The sequence below is a fragment of the Podarcis cretensis genome, assembly GCF_951804945.1.
Source record: "Podarcis cretensis genome assembly, chromosome: 1".
Taxonomy (NCBI): Eukaryota; Metazoa; Chordata; class Lepidosauria; order Squamata; family Lacertidae; genus Podarcis; species Podarcis cretensis.
In genome coordinates, this window is record NC_137170.1 from 105,974,567 (window position 1) to 105,992,445 (window position 17,879).

The 17,879-nt window shown below is 41.6% G+C and overlaps 1 protein-coding gene and 1 long non-coding RNA gene across 6 annotated transcripts; one reads left to right on the top strand and one right to left on the bottom strand.

Moving 5' to 3' along the window:
* Window positions 1–1,200: 1,200 nt before the first annotated feature.
* On the bottom strand, window positions 1,201–15,708 carry NMI (N-myc and STAT interactor). Of its 5 annotated transcripts, none has more exons than XM_079994404.1 (11): window positions 15,637–15,708; window positions 12,197–12,271; window positions 12,021–12,095; window positions 11,798–11,866; window positions 11,114–11,272; window positions 6,910–7,026; window positions 6,149–6,311; window positions 5,193–5,299; window positions 4,272–4,455; window positions 3,005–3,111; window positions 1,201–1,929 (listed from the first exon to the last, which is right to left on the bottom strand). In XM_079994404.1, exons 1-11 carry the CDS (start codon window positions 15,652–15,654, stop codon window positions 1,726–1,728), a joined length of 1,278 nt encoding a protein of 425 aa, XP_079850530.1. In that variant the 5' UTR covers window positions 15,655–15,708; the 3' UTR covers window positions 1,201–1,725. The 5 variants fall into 5 exon arrangements, with proteins under 5 accessions (XP_079850530.1, XP_079850532.1, XP_079850529.1 ...); XM_079994406.1 differs by lacking the exon at window positions 15,637–15,708 and adding an exon at window positions 15,107–15,118; XM_079994403.1 differs by lacking the exon at window positions 15,637–15,708 and adding an exon at window positions 13,640–13,912.
* On the top strand, window positions 14,084–16,342 carry LOC307226655. Its single transcript, XR_013843537.1, has 2 exons — window positions 14,084–14,271; window positions 16,165–16,342. It is a non-coding gene; the product is annotated as an uncharacterized lncRNA (long non-coding RNA).
* The last annotated feature ends 1,537 nt before the right edge of the window (window positions 16,343–17,879 follow it).

Sequence of the window (17,879 nt, forward strand, 5' to 3'; positions counted from 1 at the left end):
GGTTTAACCCACAGTGCCACCCGCGTCCCTTAATTCCCTGTGCGCTCCACTTCAAATGTTATTTAATAAAAGCTTCAAAGGTTTGTTCCTCTGGAAATACTTTTTTTAATGCAAAACTGGAATAGGAATAACAACTGTGGGAATGTTAAGCAAGAGGTATTAAACATTAAGTATTAAGAGATGAATTGGAGCAATGTTTTGAGAGCGCAATTCTAATCTGTAGGTCTGCTGGCTGGGGCAGGGCTAGATTTGACAGAAGGGTCTCCTCATGGTAGAAGACCCCAGTATGCCCACAAGAAGCTCCTTATTCCAGCAGACACAGGATGGGTGTGTGTGTAGTGGACCCCCTGCATCCAAAACTCCTTCGTTCTCCACAAGAAGTCCCAGGACTGAGTCTATCAAACCAGTTTCCCTCACGCACAAACTCAGCCTAACCTACCTCACAGGGTTGTTGAAAAGGTAAAATGGGCAGGGGGAGAACTATTGACATCACCTCAAGCTCCTTGGAGATTTTAAATGTTAACAAAATAGACATCAGCAGCAAGGAACAGCCCCAGAAAGACAGGAAATGCTCTCAGACCCCAGGGAATTATTCAGCACACAATGCGATCAAAACACGGCTCAAGCAAAAGTGTGGATGATAACCTTTATCGTATAGTAGCATTTGCAGAACATAACTTGTAGGAAGTACCTTCTCTCAGGCAAAAACTACCAGAGGAAAGATGTGTATTGGTTGGTAAGATGAAAGGAAGGGATTTCAAGGACTAGAAAAATGAAGGAAGCAGAAAAAGTGCACTAAAGGGGAGAGAGAAACAGTTCTTTAGGACCCCAGGAGTTCCTATAGTCTGGGGCCCAAGGAACTCACGCATCAATCAAAATTTGGATTGGCTAAAAACATTGGAAGGCAGTGGCGGCCAGGTTGACTTATTCCTTTATAATTTTATACCTCAGTTGGGCTTTACTCAGACTTTGGCTGTTTGGATTCTCCTTTGCTAATGAAAGTTATTCTGACAATGATTTGTAATTTAATTGGCTTCTGCTTTCTACATGTATCCTATTACAGGTAATGTATTTGACACACACCTTATCATATCACATATATCATATGTGCATACACAGAGAGAGAGAGAAATAAATAATTTAATCCAGTCCCAAGTTCATTAATTAGATTCTAGGAAGAAAGAAAACACTAGACATCTATTCGAAACACACCAATTTATTATGAGCACTTATATTGTATTGACCATAACAGCAATCTAGGATCCAATATTAGCTATCTGCAATGAACCTTCGACTCTAAAGACTTAGTATATAATGAATTTCCTGAGATTGTAAAGGACTCGTGGTCATCTTATATCAGCCATCATCTCTGTTGGGGCTTGTTTCCTATTGTGGCGCTAAGATCAATCAGTGCTTGCCTAGTGATGTCTTCTTTACAGTCTGATGATCATAGGCAGCAAACCAATGCACACTTATTTCAGAGTAAACCCCATTTAAAACAGTGAGAGTTACTTCTAAGTAAACATGCATAGATAGGATTGCACTGTTTGTCATTACTTTTGCTGGATCAGAGGAGAACCTTCCTATCTGTGAAAAATGACTTTTGATTTAGAAAAAAAGCAGGCACACCATCCAGTGTAATAAAATAAAATAAAATACAGAGCATGTTTATTGTTCTATGAAGCCCTTCACAGAATGGAAAGTCGAGTTCGACTTCATCCTCTGTCATATAACGTTCTCTGCATCATTCTCAAAGTAAGCGACTTTGGCTCCTTGTGAAACGAATTTGACATTTTCCACTTCACCACCACCATTTCTAGGTTTCTGAAAGTGGATCGCAATCATATCTTGCACACTTTCATCATCATCATCCTCTTCTGCCTTGATTCCTGTTAGCAGTATGGTTCTCCTGGAAATCCCTGAATATATCTGACAAAAGAAAAACACACCACATCTTGTCACTACAAATTTATTTAAGGAATATATAAATTGGTGGAGTGAAAATACTGGTATTAGCAGGTCATGTGTTCCTTCCCTTTTTTTGATGTTTTAAAACAAACTATAAACCTGTACTTTTGGCTACAATCCTAACCATGTCTGCTCAGAAGTAAGTCCCATTTAATCCCACTTATGCAGGCAAAACCTTTAGGCTTTAGTCCCTAAGAGCCAAGATAGTCACTTTAGATGCTCTTTGCTCTAAGCATCCTTTCATTTGTTTTAAAATGTAAGTAGTGCCTCTGTGGGAGTGTTTATTTAGTAGGTTTAACCCTCCCCCCTCCACCTGCTTTGGTCCAGACAAAAATCATTCTTCTGATGCTATTGGACTGGGAGGCAAGTACCCATTGATGCAAAAAATAATAAAAAATTCTTTTGTCTTTTTTGAGTGCTGCAAGTAATGCCTGTGTCTAATTTTAAAGGTAAACCAATTGTTGTCCTGTAGGGTTGCTAAGTAGCCAGAATAAAATGTACTTACACATTTTGGCTACTTGTTAAAAATGGCAACCTAATTCTGTTAGGAAAAATCAAGTGGGGCCTCGGTGAAATCACTAAAAGCAGAAGAGAAAAAAAATGTGCCAGCCCAAGAATCATGAAAGTGCCTTTTAGGTTCTGGATGGCGTGTCATATGTACTTCCTTCTATTCGCACACGTGATGTTGAGGATCTCAAACATGGTGTAGCAACGTTGCTAAAATCCAAGGGTCTCAAACCTATGCTTTGTTTCTCAGAACGCTTCTAAGCTCTTAATTCTCACTCCCCATTACTTGACACCACAGCCTCTTTGTGTTAAGTTCTGTGAAGAAAAGGATTCTCTGGAAAGTGAGACAAGTAGGCTTTAACTATTATGATTATAATTACAAATCACAGTTACCTGGAAGTAAGTGCCACTGAACTGAGTAGGACTTACTTGCCAGTAAAGACTGGGATCGTGGCACGATACTTGCAATGCTTGCAAGTCTCCGTTCATTTACTAAATGCAATCAGCCCCACGGGTATGATCCATTTACCTGAAATCTATTCAGAGTCTTCTCTATGATAGGAGAAACCAGGACAAAATGAGACCTTTCACCTGTACGGAAAGGGCATTTTCCATATCTCACAATGTTGTTAGCAGCTAGGAGAGAAAAACAGTAGAAATGTAATGAAGAAATACAGCTTATCCCAAGTACTGAACTTCAGGGGGAGGGGGAGAAAACCCTATTGTTTTCATACAGAATAAAATCCCAAACTTGCAAATTAATATTTTAATATGTACTTTAATTGGGCAAACTTTATTGATGACAAATATTGTAACCCTATGTATATTTACCTGGGGATTGAGCATACTAAGACTGTAAGGTAAACACAATGATTAAATGTCACATTATGAGGCACCATCAGTGAACTCTTAGTCATGTCAACTCAAAAGTAGGCCCCTAAATTCAATGGGACTTCATCTTAGGTTCAGTGTGAATACGACTGCAGCCTGAAATCAGAAGGAACAAGGGTAGCCAGAGAGTGATGCTACACTAACAGTTGTGTAGAATAACGAATATCATGAAGATATTCAGGGACAAGCAATAACTGCTGACATTCCTGCTTCTACACCATTATTAAAGATGAAGGAGCACATATCTCCATATATTATTTGGCCACCCTGCTAGGAAATGTGCCCAAGAAAGACACAACAATTCAAACAGCACTCTATAAACACACGAAGACTTACCTCTGAGTGAACATATATCTTTTTATTATTCATTTCTAACAGTTTCTAGCACATCTGGGGTATAAACACCCCCTTGTTTACAGTGATATAAAAACCAAGCATCATTTTTTAAATGGTTACTGCTAGGGCAGAGGTTAAAAATGTGTACAACTGCACTACTGAATAAGAAAGATGTAAAATGGAATGCACATCTGCTTTTTCTTTTCTAGGATGAATAAAAAACATTCACCAGTGCAGAAGAATGTGGTTTGGAACTGAATGCATTTCAGGTAACATTGCTAGATATCCTTTTTATTCTTAAGGCTGCAATTCTATATGAATGTGGTAGGGAATATCAGTTGAACTAAACAGGGCTACTTCTAAGTAATCCTGCAATAGACTGTGTTATAAGTCTACCAGTGGGGGGAGACAGGAGATAGTACTTGGTGTCAATTCATCTTAGATCAGTTTTGCAACAATCAAATGATGCTCAAATCTGCAGTCAACTGAACAATGTCGAAGTAAAAGCAATGCACTTAAAAGGGGATCAGATTTTGTAAAGTTAACTTGCACAATGCTTCAGAAATCACCTATTGGCTGGCCAAATGTAACGAGGGCCATCTGGGACTGCTGGTCATAGGTCACATTCTGCACTTCTCCCAGTTTAGCTTTGTACAAATTCAGTTCCAACTTATCTCTCATCCATTCCGGAGGGATGTTTAGGTATGGGATGTTAGAAACATTAATCTGCTTTCGAGAGATTTTAGCATGGAGCTGCAAAACAATCCAAAATTACAGGTGTGAAATAAAATCCAGAACTGTAGCCATGTTCATTTATAGCAGCAAAAAGGCCAAAACATATCATGACCATAGCATGGGTTTCATTGGCAAGAACATACTCCCTATCAGCTACATTATGAGTGGCAGAAGGTTGCAGAACTTATACTTGTTACCAAACATCACTGTGACTATCAGGCGTTAAATACATTTCTCACAAATCGAGCTGAGAAGGCTGTAAGTAAATAGGTCCAATATTTTGCTTCACTAGAGTATTACTATGCAAAAAAATATGTTAAAAGATTTGGGCTGTAATCCTATATTTGCTTCTGTGTGAGTAAGTAACATTGAACTCAATTGTGATTACTTCTGAGCAGTCATATACAGGTCTGCAATGTATATGATACAACCTGATTCTGTGGAAAATTTACTCAAAAGCAAGTCCTGAGAAATGTGCAGAGAGGAAAAAAATGAAAATTCACTGGGATTTTTTTAAAAAAACACATTTTACAATTCCCCTTTAAAAAACAGAAAGGGGGGGGGACAGACATTTCTCATATTCCTGTTTTCCTCAGGCCTTCATATTTCTGAAAGTCCACGTTCAAAAAGATTTACCCCTTAGTAACTCTGTATAGAATTGCAACCACCAACAAAACTTTTGTTTCAGAGTTCAACTCACCAACACTTAAAAACCACGGTTAAATAACACTTAAAAACCACGGTCACTGACTTACCTCAAATGTTACTCCCCTCTCCAGGATAACAGGCAAAGCTTTCATAGCTATCATCTTACTTTCAAAGTTCACATTATGGCAGTGTTTTTGGATCAGTCCCTGGGCAACTGAAGGATAACATGTCAATAGCTTTCCATGACCAAGTATAAAACTAAGGAACAAATTCATACATAAAAATTGGCCATATATACATTTGGTTTTAAAAGCTCACGGGAGTCAAGAAATCAAAAATTGCGAGGAATTAGCTTGCACTATGCCACAGAAGTTTGTGTGAAAGGCAGGGCTGGCTATGGGTCATATCCAACTCCTAAGGAGATTTTCTGCCCCACCCACCCCCCTCTGCAAAATATATCATTTAAACAATTATTAAATAATTATTGACTCCTCCTGTTGGTCCCTAGCTGAGATGCCATGATGTCAAAAGGTGAATGTAATCCGTTCCAGATTCCCGTTTGACAACCAAGGCGTGGCTTCTGACTGGCTGCAGGAGCTTCCGAAAAACATTTGAAAACCGGAACACTTACTTCCATGTATTTGGTGTTTGGGAGCCAAAACTTTCCAAAACAGAGGCATCTGGGAACTGAGGTTTGACTGTACCGATTTTAATTAATTTTACAGACCACTTTATAGGTCAATGCTTTTTTATCTGGTTCTGACATAAAGCTTAGCCATTACACTATGAATATCCTGCTGGCCCTATAAAGAAGAGTGAAGCAGCTGCCTAAGGTGGCAGATTTGGGGCATCCAATTGTCGGTTACTGTTATATCTTCACAGCTGGGTCATGTGGTCAGTTTGCTCAATGTCTTGGCCCGGACTTGGCTGACATAAAGGAAGAAATAAGTAGCAGACTGGTAACATATTAATTAGTCCTAAGCTTTTCCTGCCAGAAGAATGAAAGTGCTTGCTTAACCCCCCAAAAATTTAGCATTCATATATATGAATGCACATTTCCTACCACATTCCTCTTCAAACGTGATGAGAGCTTCTCCTTGGCTTAGCCTGAATGGGATTTTTGTCGCTATGTGAAAAAGGCAGGTTATGTTCATATACATGCTCTCATCCTTGATATTCTCCAGCCGCATAAACTTCATCTTCATCTCAGGTATGTCGTTTTTGAGCTGGTATTTTAGAAACCAAAGAGAAGATGGCAAGATAAAAACCATTTATGACATTGTTCATAAAAACACAGCAAAACCCAAAATGCTATACTTATTGGATGAAAGGTTTCACTGGCATGTAGGCCCCATAGTGCCTGCTTGTTCCTAAAGTTTCTAACAGGACCGGGAACCTTTGGCCAGTGGCCAGTCTTGTTCAGCTTGCGGGCTTCCAATAGGTATCTGCTTGGTCACTTTGCAAAAAGGATGCTGGACTAGATAACCCTTTGGTCTGATATAGCTGGGCTCTTTTGCTCACTGGCCACACTCATACAATGCACTGCTAAAAAGTTAGGCAATTTTAAGTGCATAAGTAGTAATTGCTCCTAACGAAGTTGCAAGGGGGGGAGTAATGAGGGTGTTAACTTGTAGTAAACTACAAATTCAGAAATACAAGGAGGAGTTGCAAAGCCTGCCCAAGGAAGCAGGAAAATTTGAAATCGGAATAGTTTAAAATATTGTCCCTTATGCCTTAAGCAGCCCAGTTCCAGCAACATCTCACCCACAGTCCTGAATACAACTACGTCCCTTTGGAGGTTAAACAATGAAATATAAGTATTACCCGATATCTCTGTGCAAGCTCTCCACATTTGGCTTTCTCTTCTGCAAGCCTAGCTTTAAGGATCTGAATTTCCCTTTTCAGCTCAGTATTCTTTGAATTTATTAAGGAAAGTTCTTCCTGCAGAATGTGAGAGAAGATTTAAATATCTGTCAATGGGAGGTAGCTGATGCTGGGAGGTAGAAATGGTTTTTCAAAGGTAATCGTTTTACTGAATGCCAACAACAACCAAGCAGTTAGAGTAAGCAAAATATTGCTTAGTATTTACTATAAAAGTTTCCCTTGATTTAATTTCCTAGACTCTTGTCCACCCCCAAGAATAGGTCCGAACGCAGCCTCCCCTATCTGGTGCCTTCCAGATGTTTTGAACTACAAGCCTCATAACCTCTGACCATTCATTGTGCTGGATGGGGCTGATAAGAATTGTAGCCAACCACATCTGGATTGTACCAAGACAGAGAAGACTGCTCTTTTTTTTTATATAAAATTTTTATTGAATTTTCACATTTTATAAACACAGACACACACACACAGACAAAGACAACACATATAAAGTTTCATATCCTTACTTTCCTAACCCCAGTTCTTGACCTCCCCCCACCCCCCCTTCATACATCCTAATTCAATTAAATTAGCTCAGCAAGTTCATATCTCTCATCCTTTACATATTATTATTATTATATATATATATTTAAAGAAATACTTAATTCTTATTACTTGGCCAAATTTTACTTATCCAGTTTTCTTATAAATATTAAATCCTTTTCTAAGGTCGACTCGAATTCCTTCCACGAATTTCCCTTTTATCTTAAAAATAGGTCATAATAATCAAACACAAAGGTCATAAACATATCTTTTAAAAATTCTTTTTTTCCCCCCGCCCCGGTTTCTGTCCCTTCCCAAATGTCCCCATGTCCACAAAAACAGTTTTTAGCCTGGATTCCTCACATCTGAGGCCTTTAAATCTCTGTCAGTCTCTCTCTGCCGATTTTGTTGGTAGCCCTCTTTGTTGGTCCTCGGGTCTCGAAGGAGTTCTAGCTCAGTCTCATCAGATTTTCTTCCATCCAAAGTACTTGGTACCAGCTGCTGCGAAAGGTCAGCTAATCCATACTCAAAGAGGAAGCCCCAATCATATTTCTTATTTCTTTTAAATTCAAATATTCCAAGTGTTCCAGGGGCTTCCTCCCTCCTCTTTCGCATCTTTCGCAAATTTGTAATCCAAAGGTCTTCTTCTTTGTGTTCTGACAATGTAGGCTTCTGGTTGGTACTCTCCATCTGTACTGGCCCTTGTTCCCTCTCCTCCTGTTCCGAAGTTATCTCTTCTAATTCAGCTGCAGATTTTTTCCCGGTCAAGTCCATTGTGCATTCAGCAGAGTCACTTATTTTAGAGTTCAAGGTTATAAGTTGTTTACTCATAGCCGTAGTCTGCTCCTGCAACTTTCCCACGAGAAAAAACATTCTTTCTATCTCTGCCTGTAGTTTTCCATCTGCAGCCATTGTAGTGTTTCAATGTTTCCCCTAGGGGGATTCTGGTTACTTAATAGTCTTTTCCCAACAGTCCGTTACTTTGTTATTTCACTACTTTGTTCCCAACCACTTTAATTCAAATATAACAAATTTAGTCCAGAAAGGTGTTAAATAATAAGATTTTTAACTTTCACTGCCCGTTTGACAGCTCCTTTGACAGCTGTCAAACTCCTTGTTCCTTTTTCTCCAGCTCACATACAGGACACTCCCGGGTCTGGAGGGGGTTTAAACAAAAGCTTCTAAAATTCCACTCTTACTCTCCAGCACAAATCTTCTTCTGTCAAATTCATGAAAATATTATCTTTTAAAAAACACCAAAAAGAAAAAACTCTCCACCTTAGTTCTCCGATCCTTGCTTTAAATCTTCTGTAAGCAGGGGGGTGCGGACTTCCCTTTAGCACATCCCCCGATCGTACCGAATTCAAGGGTAGAAATTTTAAAGTCCAAATTCCATTCTACTCACGGATTAATTAAAGTCCGAATTTCAGGGAAGAAAGTCAGCGGTCTCCGGCCATGGCTCGCGGCTTCGCTCCACTGCAGTAGCGGTCCACTCACAGCACCACGCCGCTCCCCGTACCCTCTCCGCAGCCTTTAAAAAGGCTCTTCGTGGGTCAGGGGGGCGCTTTAGGTGCCCACCGAGTCACCAAGTCCGCAGGCTTCAGCGCCTGCGGTTTCTGAGGGTCCCCACGTCGCCGTCGCGGTAGAACCCTTCTCCAGCGGAGCCGATTCCCTCCGGAGCTCGGAGGGAATCCGCCATTAACCAGATCGCGCTAACCCGGAAGTCCCAGAGAAGACTGCTCTAGCCCAAACAGACAAACCTTGATTATATTTAAACTTTGGAACAGCCAGCCTCTGTAGTGCTTGGTTTCCTAAATTAACACTATAGAGGCCTTTTAAATGTCATAGTCAGATATTACAATTGTTTCTGTTGCTGCTCTACAGAACCCATGTGGAAGGACTTCCAGCAATGTCCACATGGTGGCCATAATGTTTGAATGGGTCGTAATATCCCTGTTGCTTGATTTTTGCTGTATTTAGTTGTTCTGTCCTTGTTAAAGATAGTTTGTGTCTCAATCAAAAAGTATTCCAGCGCACAACGAACACTCAGATCTTAATGAGAGTGAAAATGTTACTCCCAAATCTTTTTCTTTTCGTTTTCTTTTTAATCTAGATCTTGATTAGCTCTCAAATCTGTTTAAATACCTCTCTTGGGACATGAACAAGAGTTTTACGAAGTTGAGTACAGTGGTACCTCAGATTGAAGAACACAAGAATGTGAAATAAAGGTCAGGGGCACTCCTTGGAACATGCAAAGAGAAGATAAGGAAAATGGCCTGGGCGGAAGCATGTATGGGCGGTGCCTGCCTTAAACAGATTATATAGAATTTGCTAGGCAAGCTAGGCAAGTGCGTATGTTCAGAGAGGGTGGGGTCAGGGACCAATGAACAAGGGCTAACAGGGCGAATGAGTTGAATTGTGCATTATGGCTGGATAAGGAAAGGGATGACGATGTATGGGGTGATGAGAAGGGTATAAAAATGGCTTGCCAACATGCTGTAAGGCCTGCCAGCCTTTGGAAGTGATTCCGCTGGCTGCCTCTGCGCAGAGTTGAATAAACTCTTTCTCTGTGAAACCTCATCCTGGTGTTCATTGACTCCTCTATCATCTCACCCTGGGGCAACGCTCAGAAGGGAAAAAGGCTACAAGATTAAGAACTTAATTCGTTCTGGAGGTCCGTTCTTAACCTGAAACTGTTTTTAACCTGAGGTACCACTTTAGCTAATGGGGCCTCCTGCTGCTGCCACACCGCCGGAGCACAATTTCTGTTCTCATCCTGAAGCAAAGTTCTTAACCCGAGGTACTATTTCTGGGTTAGCGGAGTCTGTAACCTGAAGCATCTGTAACCCAAAGTACCACTGTACTCCTAAGCATGTGCAGAGTAACTTTCCTTCACTGCAAACTAGCCAGAACCAGCCCCCAAATGCTGGGCTTTCAAGCCACAGAAAGCTGCAGGATTGAGGCTCCCCATATCGACTATTTTGCTATTTGCTTAAAATAATGGCAGTACAAATAGGCTCTCTCGTTACTTGATGGGAAGGGGCCAAAATGACGATGTGAGCAGCCGCCTCTATCTTTCACTCTGCTATATTTTGAATTTGTAATATTTGCTGCTGACCTGCTTTAATCCACAGCAGGAAGCACTCCCCACTGCAACATTTTGACACAGGTCCTGCATAACAATAACACCACCACCTCAGGTAAAAGGTAAAGGTAAAGGTACCCCTGCCCGTACGGGCCAGTCTTGACAGACTCTGGGGTTGTGCGCCCATCTCACTTAAGAGGCCAGGGGCCAGCGCTGTCCGGAGACACTTCCGGGTCACGTGGCCAGCGTGACATCGCTGCTCTGGCGAGCCAGAGCCGCACACGGAAACGCCGTTTACCTTCCCGCTGGTAAGCGGTCCCTATTTATCTACTTGCACCCGGAGGTGCTTTCGAACTGCTAGGTTGGCAGGCGCTGGGACCGAGCAGCGGGAGCGCACCCCGCCGCAGGGATTCGAACCGCCGACCTTTCGATCGGCAAGCCCTAGGCGCTGAGGCTTTAACCCACAGCGCCACCTGCGTCCCACCACCTCAGGATAGGGATGCAAAAACGCAGCTAACTAATACAAATCTATATTACCTGATGCTTCTCCTGCACCATCATTCTTTCCCTCAGTGCCTCGTTTTCCTGATCCTTTAGCTTTGTGAACTCCTCTTGGCAGCGGGACCTCTTCTCATCAGCAGCAAGTTTCGAAAGAAGCGCTTCGGCCTTTTCCTTTTCAGCTTTGGCAACCTTCTCCTTTGCAATGCAAGAGAAGTCAAGACGGTTTCAGCAGAAGGCTTTCTAAACAAATGTGGCTGCTTGTCGCAGGCAGCAAAGGTGGGGAACCTCAGGTCTGGGGGGCTGGGTCCCTCGTCCTCCAGGGCTCTCTATCCAGCCTTTGGCCATGGGCCATACCTGTCATAGGGCTCTGCTCTTCACCCTCCTTGAATGCTTTTGCCTGGCTGGAATATATTATTATAGTATTGTAATGACTCTTTGCTTGCCTAGAAGAAGAATGGAGGTGAATAGAACCCTCTGGCTTCTGTGGGGCTGGAATGTAGCCTGGTCTACAAAGGCAAGAGTCACACCTATTGTTCCGCCCATTTTTGCCCCAGGTCTTGCCCATTTTTGCTTACGGCTCCTCCCACCAGTGACATGCAGCCCCTGGCTCTTCACATGGAAATGAAACCCAACCCAAGGGCTGGAAAAGGGTTCCACATAGCCTATGCATTAGGTTCATGCTGCCATCTTTGAATGGCACAAAAACCTACAGAGATTTACCTCCCATTCTTGCCGTTCCCTTTCCGCCTCTGTGACATGCTGGTCTTCAACTTGGCCTTCCTCAGTAGTCTACAAAACAAAAGTTAATCAGAACCAAATCTATCCATCCATTAAAGCAATAAGTCCGGTTTAATTCTCACTTCCATCCAGTGGGAGACACCTACAAATTAAAACTATAATATTTATTTAATGGAACTGCACAATTACCAGCGACAGAACTTACTTTGTCTTTTTCCTGTTCTCCAAGGTGCTTTGTTTCATTCCCAAGTGCGCCTGGAGGCTCACCATTCTCCATACTCTGTGAAATGGTACAAATACACAATTATACACTCTGTAAATATCTGGGCTGCAAGCTTTAAGCTATTTAAATGGAACTGCATTGGCACTTCAAGAACTTACCTTTAATTTATCTCGTTCTTTAACATTCTCCGTCTCATTTACAAGTGCTCCTGTAATCTCACTTTCCTCCATATTCTACAAACGCAGTTAGAAATACATATTATGAAAAAGGGTGGGGCAAACCTTAACCTTTTAACTAGAAGACTACTCAATAAAGGGATTCCTGTGAATGCCAGAAGTTAAATAAATATTGAAGTTTGCTTCTGAAGAAGCAATCCTAGACAATTCATTAGTGTATGTTCTTACTTCCTTGACATACATTGGGCATCCCATTCACTTTTTTTTTGCTGCTGCATCATACTGATGTTAAGCTTGTGGTATACTAAGACTCCTAGATCCTTTCCACATGTATTACTGGAAATCCAGGTGTCCTCCATTTTATATCTGTGCAGCTGATTATTCTGGCCTAAGTGCAGAACCTTACATTAGTCACAATTGAAATTCATTTTGTTAGTTCGAGCTCAGTTCTCCAATCTGTTAAGGTTATATTCAAACCTGATTTTGTCTTCAACAGTAATGGCAAACCCTCCAAGTTTGATGTCATCTGCAAATTTGATAAGCATCCCCTCAATACCATTCATCCAAGTCATTTATAAAGGTGCTGAGAAACAATGGGCCCAGAACAGAACCCAGCAGCACCCTGGTCATCTAAAAAAGAACATAAAAAAACTACCTTTTCCCTGACACAATTTTTACTTCGTTATGCACTTTTCTGACAAAATAACCTTCAGTGGACATTTTTCTTATAGTAGCCCTAATTCAAGATATCTTAAGTACTGAATTCATACTGAAAAGCTCTTATCCACATGAGACACAACACAGATTAGTGACACAAATCTGCTGAGAAAAGACCTTCTCTATATTCATTAATAGATTTTCATTCAATATGAATCATTAAAACCTAGACAGGAAAAGATCATGAGGTAATCTGTCTGTTGCCTTGTAAGTAACGGTTAAGGACATTCAGAATAATTTCCAAAGCTCTGTCCAGCCTTTTTCAAAACACCTTCCACTGCTACATGACACTTAAGCAAACATTTGTTTTAGAATAAATGTAAAGAATATGAGGAGAGACTACATCTGAAAATAGAACTTTTTAAATAGCAAGGATGATGGCATCATCAGTGCATATTCATAGTGCAATTGTCATTTGAACAGGTCTGACATGTTAAATCCACTGGAACATGAAGTTTATTTTAACAAGGCACATCCTATCGGAATATTTAATAGCAATCCAGTCAAAGCACCTGATATTTTTTACCAGTCACATTTGTTTATGTTCCCATACCACAGAGCTATGTTGTGTTTATTTATTTATTAATCCAATATAAGTTCCACCTTTCACTAACAATAACGATATTAAAAAATACAAAAACAGATATGAAAAAGTTAATAAATAAAAACAGGCGCCGTTAGCAGTTAGCAACCAGTTTCCCTTCCTACCAACAGAGTTGTGATTAATCTGCACTGGTATGCATTTATTTTTTGTTGTTTTTTTAAAAAATCAACCAATAAGAAATCAGCATGACTGAAGACAAATCGCTGAAGGCTCATCTACAGGAGAAGGCCTTCAGCTCCCTGTGAAAGACCAACAAAAGGAATAAACAGGCCTCCTTAGGCTGGGAGTGCTGGAGCTTAGAGACTCCTTAGCTTGCAAGATGGCTAACTTGCAACAATCAATCTAGCTAGCTGCTTCACATGCAACCTGGGTCAATATGAGATTTGCAGACTGTAAATGTACATGTACTTACATAGCTATTAGACAGGGTGGCTAAAAATCAATGATTTTTTTAATTTAAATTGGATTACTGATGTAGCCACAGAGGACTCCTCCATGTGAGGGGAGAATCATGCATATTTTTATTTTGTACACCCATGGGAATTAGTGATCCACTCAGTTGAGCCTGAGGTGAATTCCAGCCATACAGCTAATTGGATGGCGAAAGAGCTAGGCAGTTGCAGGTTGGAAAGTGTTTCAGAGGAGCCGCCTTTACCAAAATATATACCGTATCTGCCAAAGCAAGACTTTCATTGGGAATGCGCCGTACATGAAGAAAATCCAAATACTGAACAAGGTAACAGAAATTCTGCTCCCTGAATAATACCAATTCAGCAACCCGAATAAATTGTGCAGATATGTGTGTGAGAGAGCTTATTCTGCATAAATGATTTACAATGCGGCTTAAAGCTTTCAAATAAATACTGTTCTGTGTAAACGGGCCCTTCACATGGCTAATAAAGGTGTGGCCAGCAGTAGGAGTGTGGTGATGGCATGGCTGGTGTGGGTAGGGCAACATAAAAAACCCCCAAACTCCCCTCACATATGAATTTAACATACGAGATGCTTGAGTGAACCCCTCTAATATAGGAGGCAATATATCATCATCATCTGAAGGGTAGTTTTTAGAATGCAATATTGTATTGTGCTTTTACAATTTTTTGTTGGGAGCTGCCCAGAGTGGCTGGGACCACCCAGTCAGATGGGCGGCATATAAATAATAAATTATTATCATCATCATCAAGTCACTTTTCTTGTTTTTGTCCGAATTGCATAAACTTTTAATTCTATGACTATATTGTCACTACCAACCCTGAAACCTTTAGGTAGGTGATTTTGGAAGGCAAGTCGTTCTCTCTATTTTGTTTTCCTGCAGCAATAACACCTTCCTTTACATGGTTAATAATGATGATCAAAAAATAACAACAACAACATTTATACCCCGCCCATCTGGCAGGATTTCCTAAGCCACTCTTGTAAGCAAACCGAGATTACCGTAAAAACAACAACAGTACTATGTGTAGCAAAAAAAATAATTTTATAGTTACTGCAAAACCTTCCCAACTGTAGAAATTGAGAATACCGTCTGTCATTCCCGCGGGAAACAAATGTTTCAAGGTAATAATTCTTACTCATTACAGGACCTTTCCACGCTTGCACGCTTTTCCTGCCCCCCCCCCCTCAGCAGCAGAGGCGGCACTCCAGGATTGGGGGTTCCAGTCTGGGGATCCCCCCCTCTCCCTCTTTTCTAGTCTACTGCAAAGCTCGGGAAGGGAGAAGTCAGTTGCTGTATTTGGATTCCACCTCACCAGCCAGGGTTGTGGATCAGCTGCGTTGCTTTCAAGCGCAGAAAGCGACCCCTCCCCCCCCAAAAAAAAGTTAAGACGAGTAAAATTAAAACAGGGAAATGCACTTGGAACCTCTCAAATTTTGAAGATATTTCCCGAGATCGACCAGGAAAAAGCCGGAGGAACCCACCGTCCTCCTGCGAGAGGAAACCACTTTTAGTTTCGCTTTTTTAAAAAAGCAAACCACCACCAAGAGTTCCCCGAAGCGGATTTGCTTGGTAGGGTTGGAAACAGGGCGCGATGGGGAAGGCGGAGGACAACGCGGCAGGCTCTTGTCCCAAACGTTTCTCCTCGTACACAGACACACAACTTACAGGAGCTGAACTTTGCATCCCCAGCTGCCAAAGGAGGACCGCCAGGAAACGAAAGCAGAAAGTTGCAGCCCCTTGACTGGAAGTCACGTGCAGGGAGGGCGGGGATAAGTCGCGGAGGCGATGACTTTCGTATCAGAGGAAATGGGAGATTGGATTAGTGGTGGTTTTATTTCTCTACTAGTGGAGGTGTTAGCTATTAGGTAGAGCGTGGGAGATGGTCTCTCTCCTCGCCCCCCCCCCCACATTCACATAAGGAATGTGCTTACCTGACTTCCCATTATGCGATGTTCAAATACACAGAAGCACACTCAAATAGGATTATTAGCTTCTTAGGAATCCTTTCTTTGGCCCATGTGTAGAAAGGAATTCTCCCCACCACAGGAATGAGTCTCAAAGCTTTACTGCAGAACAAGAATTGATAAATGTAACAACACATTGCAAAAGAGCAATGGGGTTCGGTCCTTTATGCATAAACTTTTCTCTCTCTCTGGCCTCAGAGGAAGTTCCTAAGCTTGTGTATCATTGCAGAGCTGCTCTGTAACCGCTCCTGCTAAGGCTACTACCACCAGTCATCTCCAAAAAGCACCCCCAAGGCTTCTCAAGTTCCAGTTTCCTCCTGTGAGAGTTCTGCAGCTCACGTTTCCAGAAATGGAGAAATACCAGCCTTCTCCGACGCTTTTCCCATAGTGGAACCTTTTGTCCAAGGTAAGCCTCCCTTTACAGCATTTTAACTACAGTGCATTCAAACACAGCATTTTACGTACATTAAACTGAAAACTTTTAACACCCTCTCCCCTTCCCTAACAGAACTTCTACATAGGAATCTGCCTTATAGTAATACAAACCATTGGCTTCTGCCTTTATCACGATTGTTTGACGGATCTGAAGGCACACCAGGGTGGATCTGGGTTTGGTCAGGGCTTGGATGAAATGATGACTGCCTGGGAACCACAAGGCCGTTGCCTTGGGTTCCATGATAGAAGACAAATTAAAAGAAGGTGTGGGCTGTGGTTGTTGTTTTTGTAATGACAGCATCATGTTACGAGCAGAAACTGTGTAGCTCAGTAGTTGAGCCCCTGCTTTTTGGGCTGATGATCCTAAATCCAAAGCTTGGCATCTCCAGTTTTTAAAAGTATCAGGTACTATGTGATGGCAAAGACCTTGCACACCTGAGACTTTGGTGAATTGCTGCCAATCAGAACAATACCGGGCTAAGAGGGAGAGATTTCATGAATTGGGTGTTAAGCTTAATCAGACATCTGTGTGATACAGTGGTACCTCGGGTTACATACACTTCAGGTTACATACGCTTCAGGTTACAGACTCCGCTAACCCAGAAATAGTACCTCGGGTTAAGAACTTTGCTTCAGGATGAGAACAGGAATCGTGCGGTGGCGGCACAGCACCAGCGGGAGGCCCCATTAGCTAAAGTGGTACCTCAGGTTAAGAACAGTTTCAGGTTAAAAACGGACCTCCAGAACAAATTAAGTTCTTAACCTGAGGTACCATTGTATATCCATTTCAAATGCTACTTTGCATGGTAGAAAGGAGGAGTGCAAACTGGGCCTTTGTGTCTATAGAATTGTTCTTAAACCTGCTTCACAGTCAAGTAATCCAAAGTGGCCTCTACCTAGTAGCTGTTATATGTAAGCAGTCAGCTTCTCGTTGCATTGCATTATGCCCAGAAATGCTAACTGTGCAATCTTACATCCATCTACTGAAAAGTAAGCCCTATTGTGGTCAGTGGGTCTTACTCCTAGGTAAGCACGTATAGGATTGCAACCTAAGTAAGTATATTTAAAAAGTTTTTCAGGCTACAGGTCAGCAAACACCACTGAAACCAACAACTGAATCCCTCAATTCCCAGTTAACGTTTTCAATTAAAAGGATCTCAGGTTGATAGCAAGACTTGGAAGATCTCCTCCTGAGACCCTAGAGACCTACTAATGCCAATCAGTAGAAAATGGAAGATGAACCAATAATCTGGCTAGGCATAAGGCAGCTTCCAAAAATAGAAAGATGCACCGTTAGTAGTTGTTGCACAGGATCCAGACCATGTCCCAAAAGAATTGCTCATGTTGCAGGGGACCCACATTTCCCAACATTCCAGTGTTTTGTTGCTAAGTCAATAAGCTTTACCAACCAGCTAGTGCATCATTTTCAGGAGAAATTCAGAATGCAGTTTTGTGTCAACAGCTATAGTTAGCCCATTTGTCACTGGAAGCAAGTGACACATCACCTCC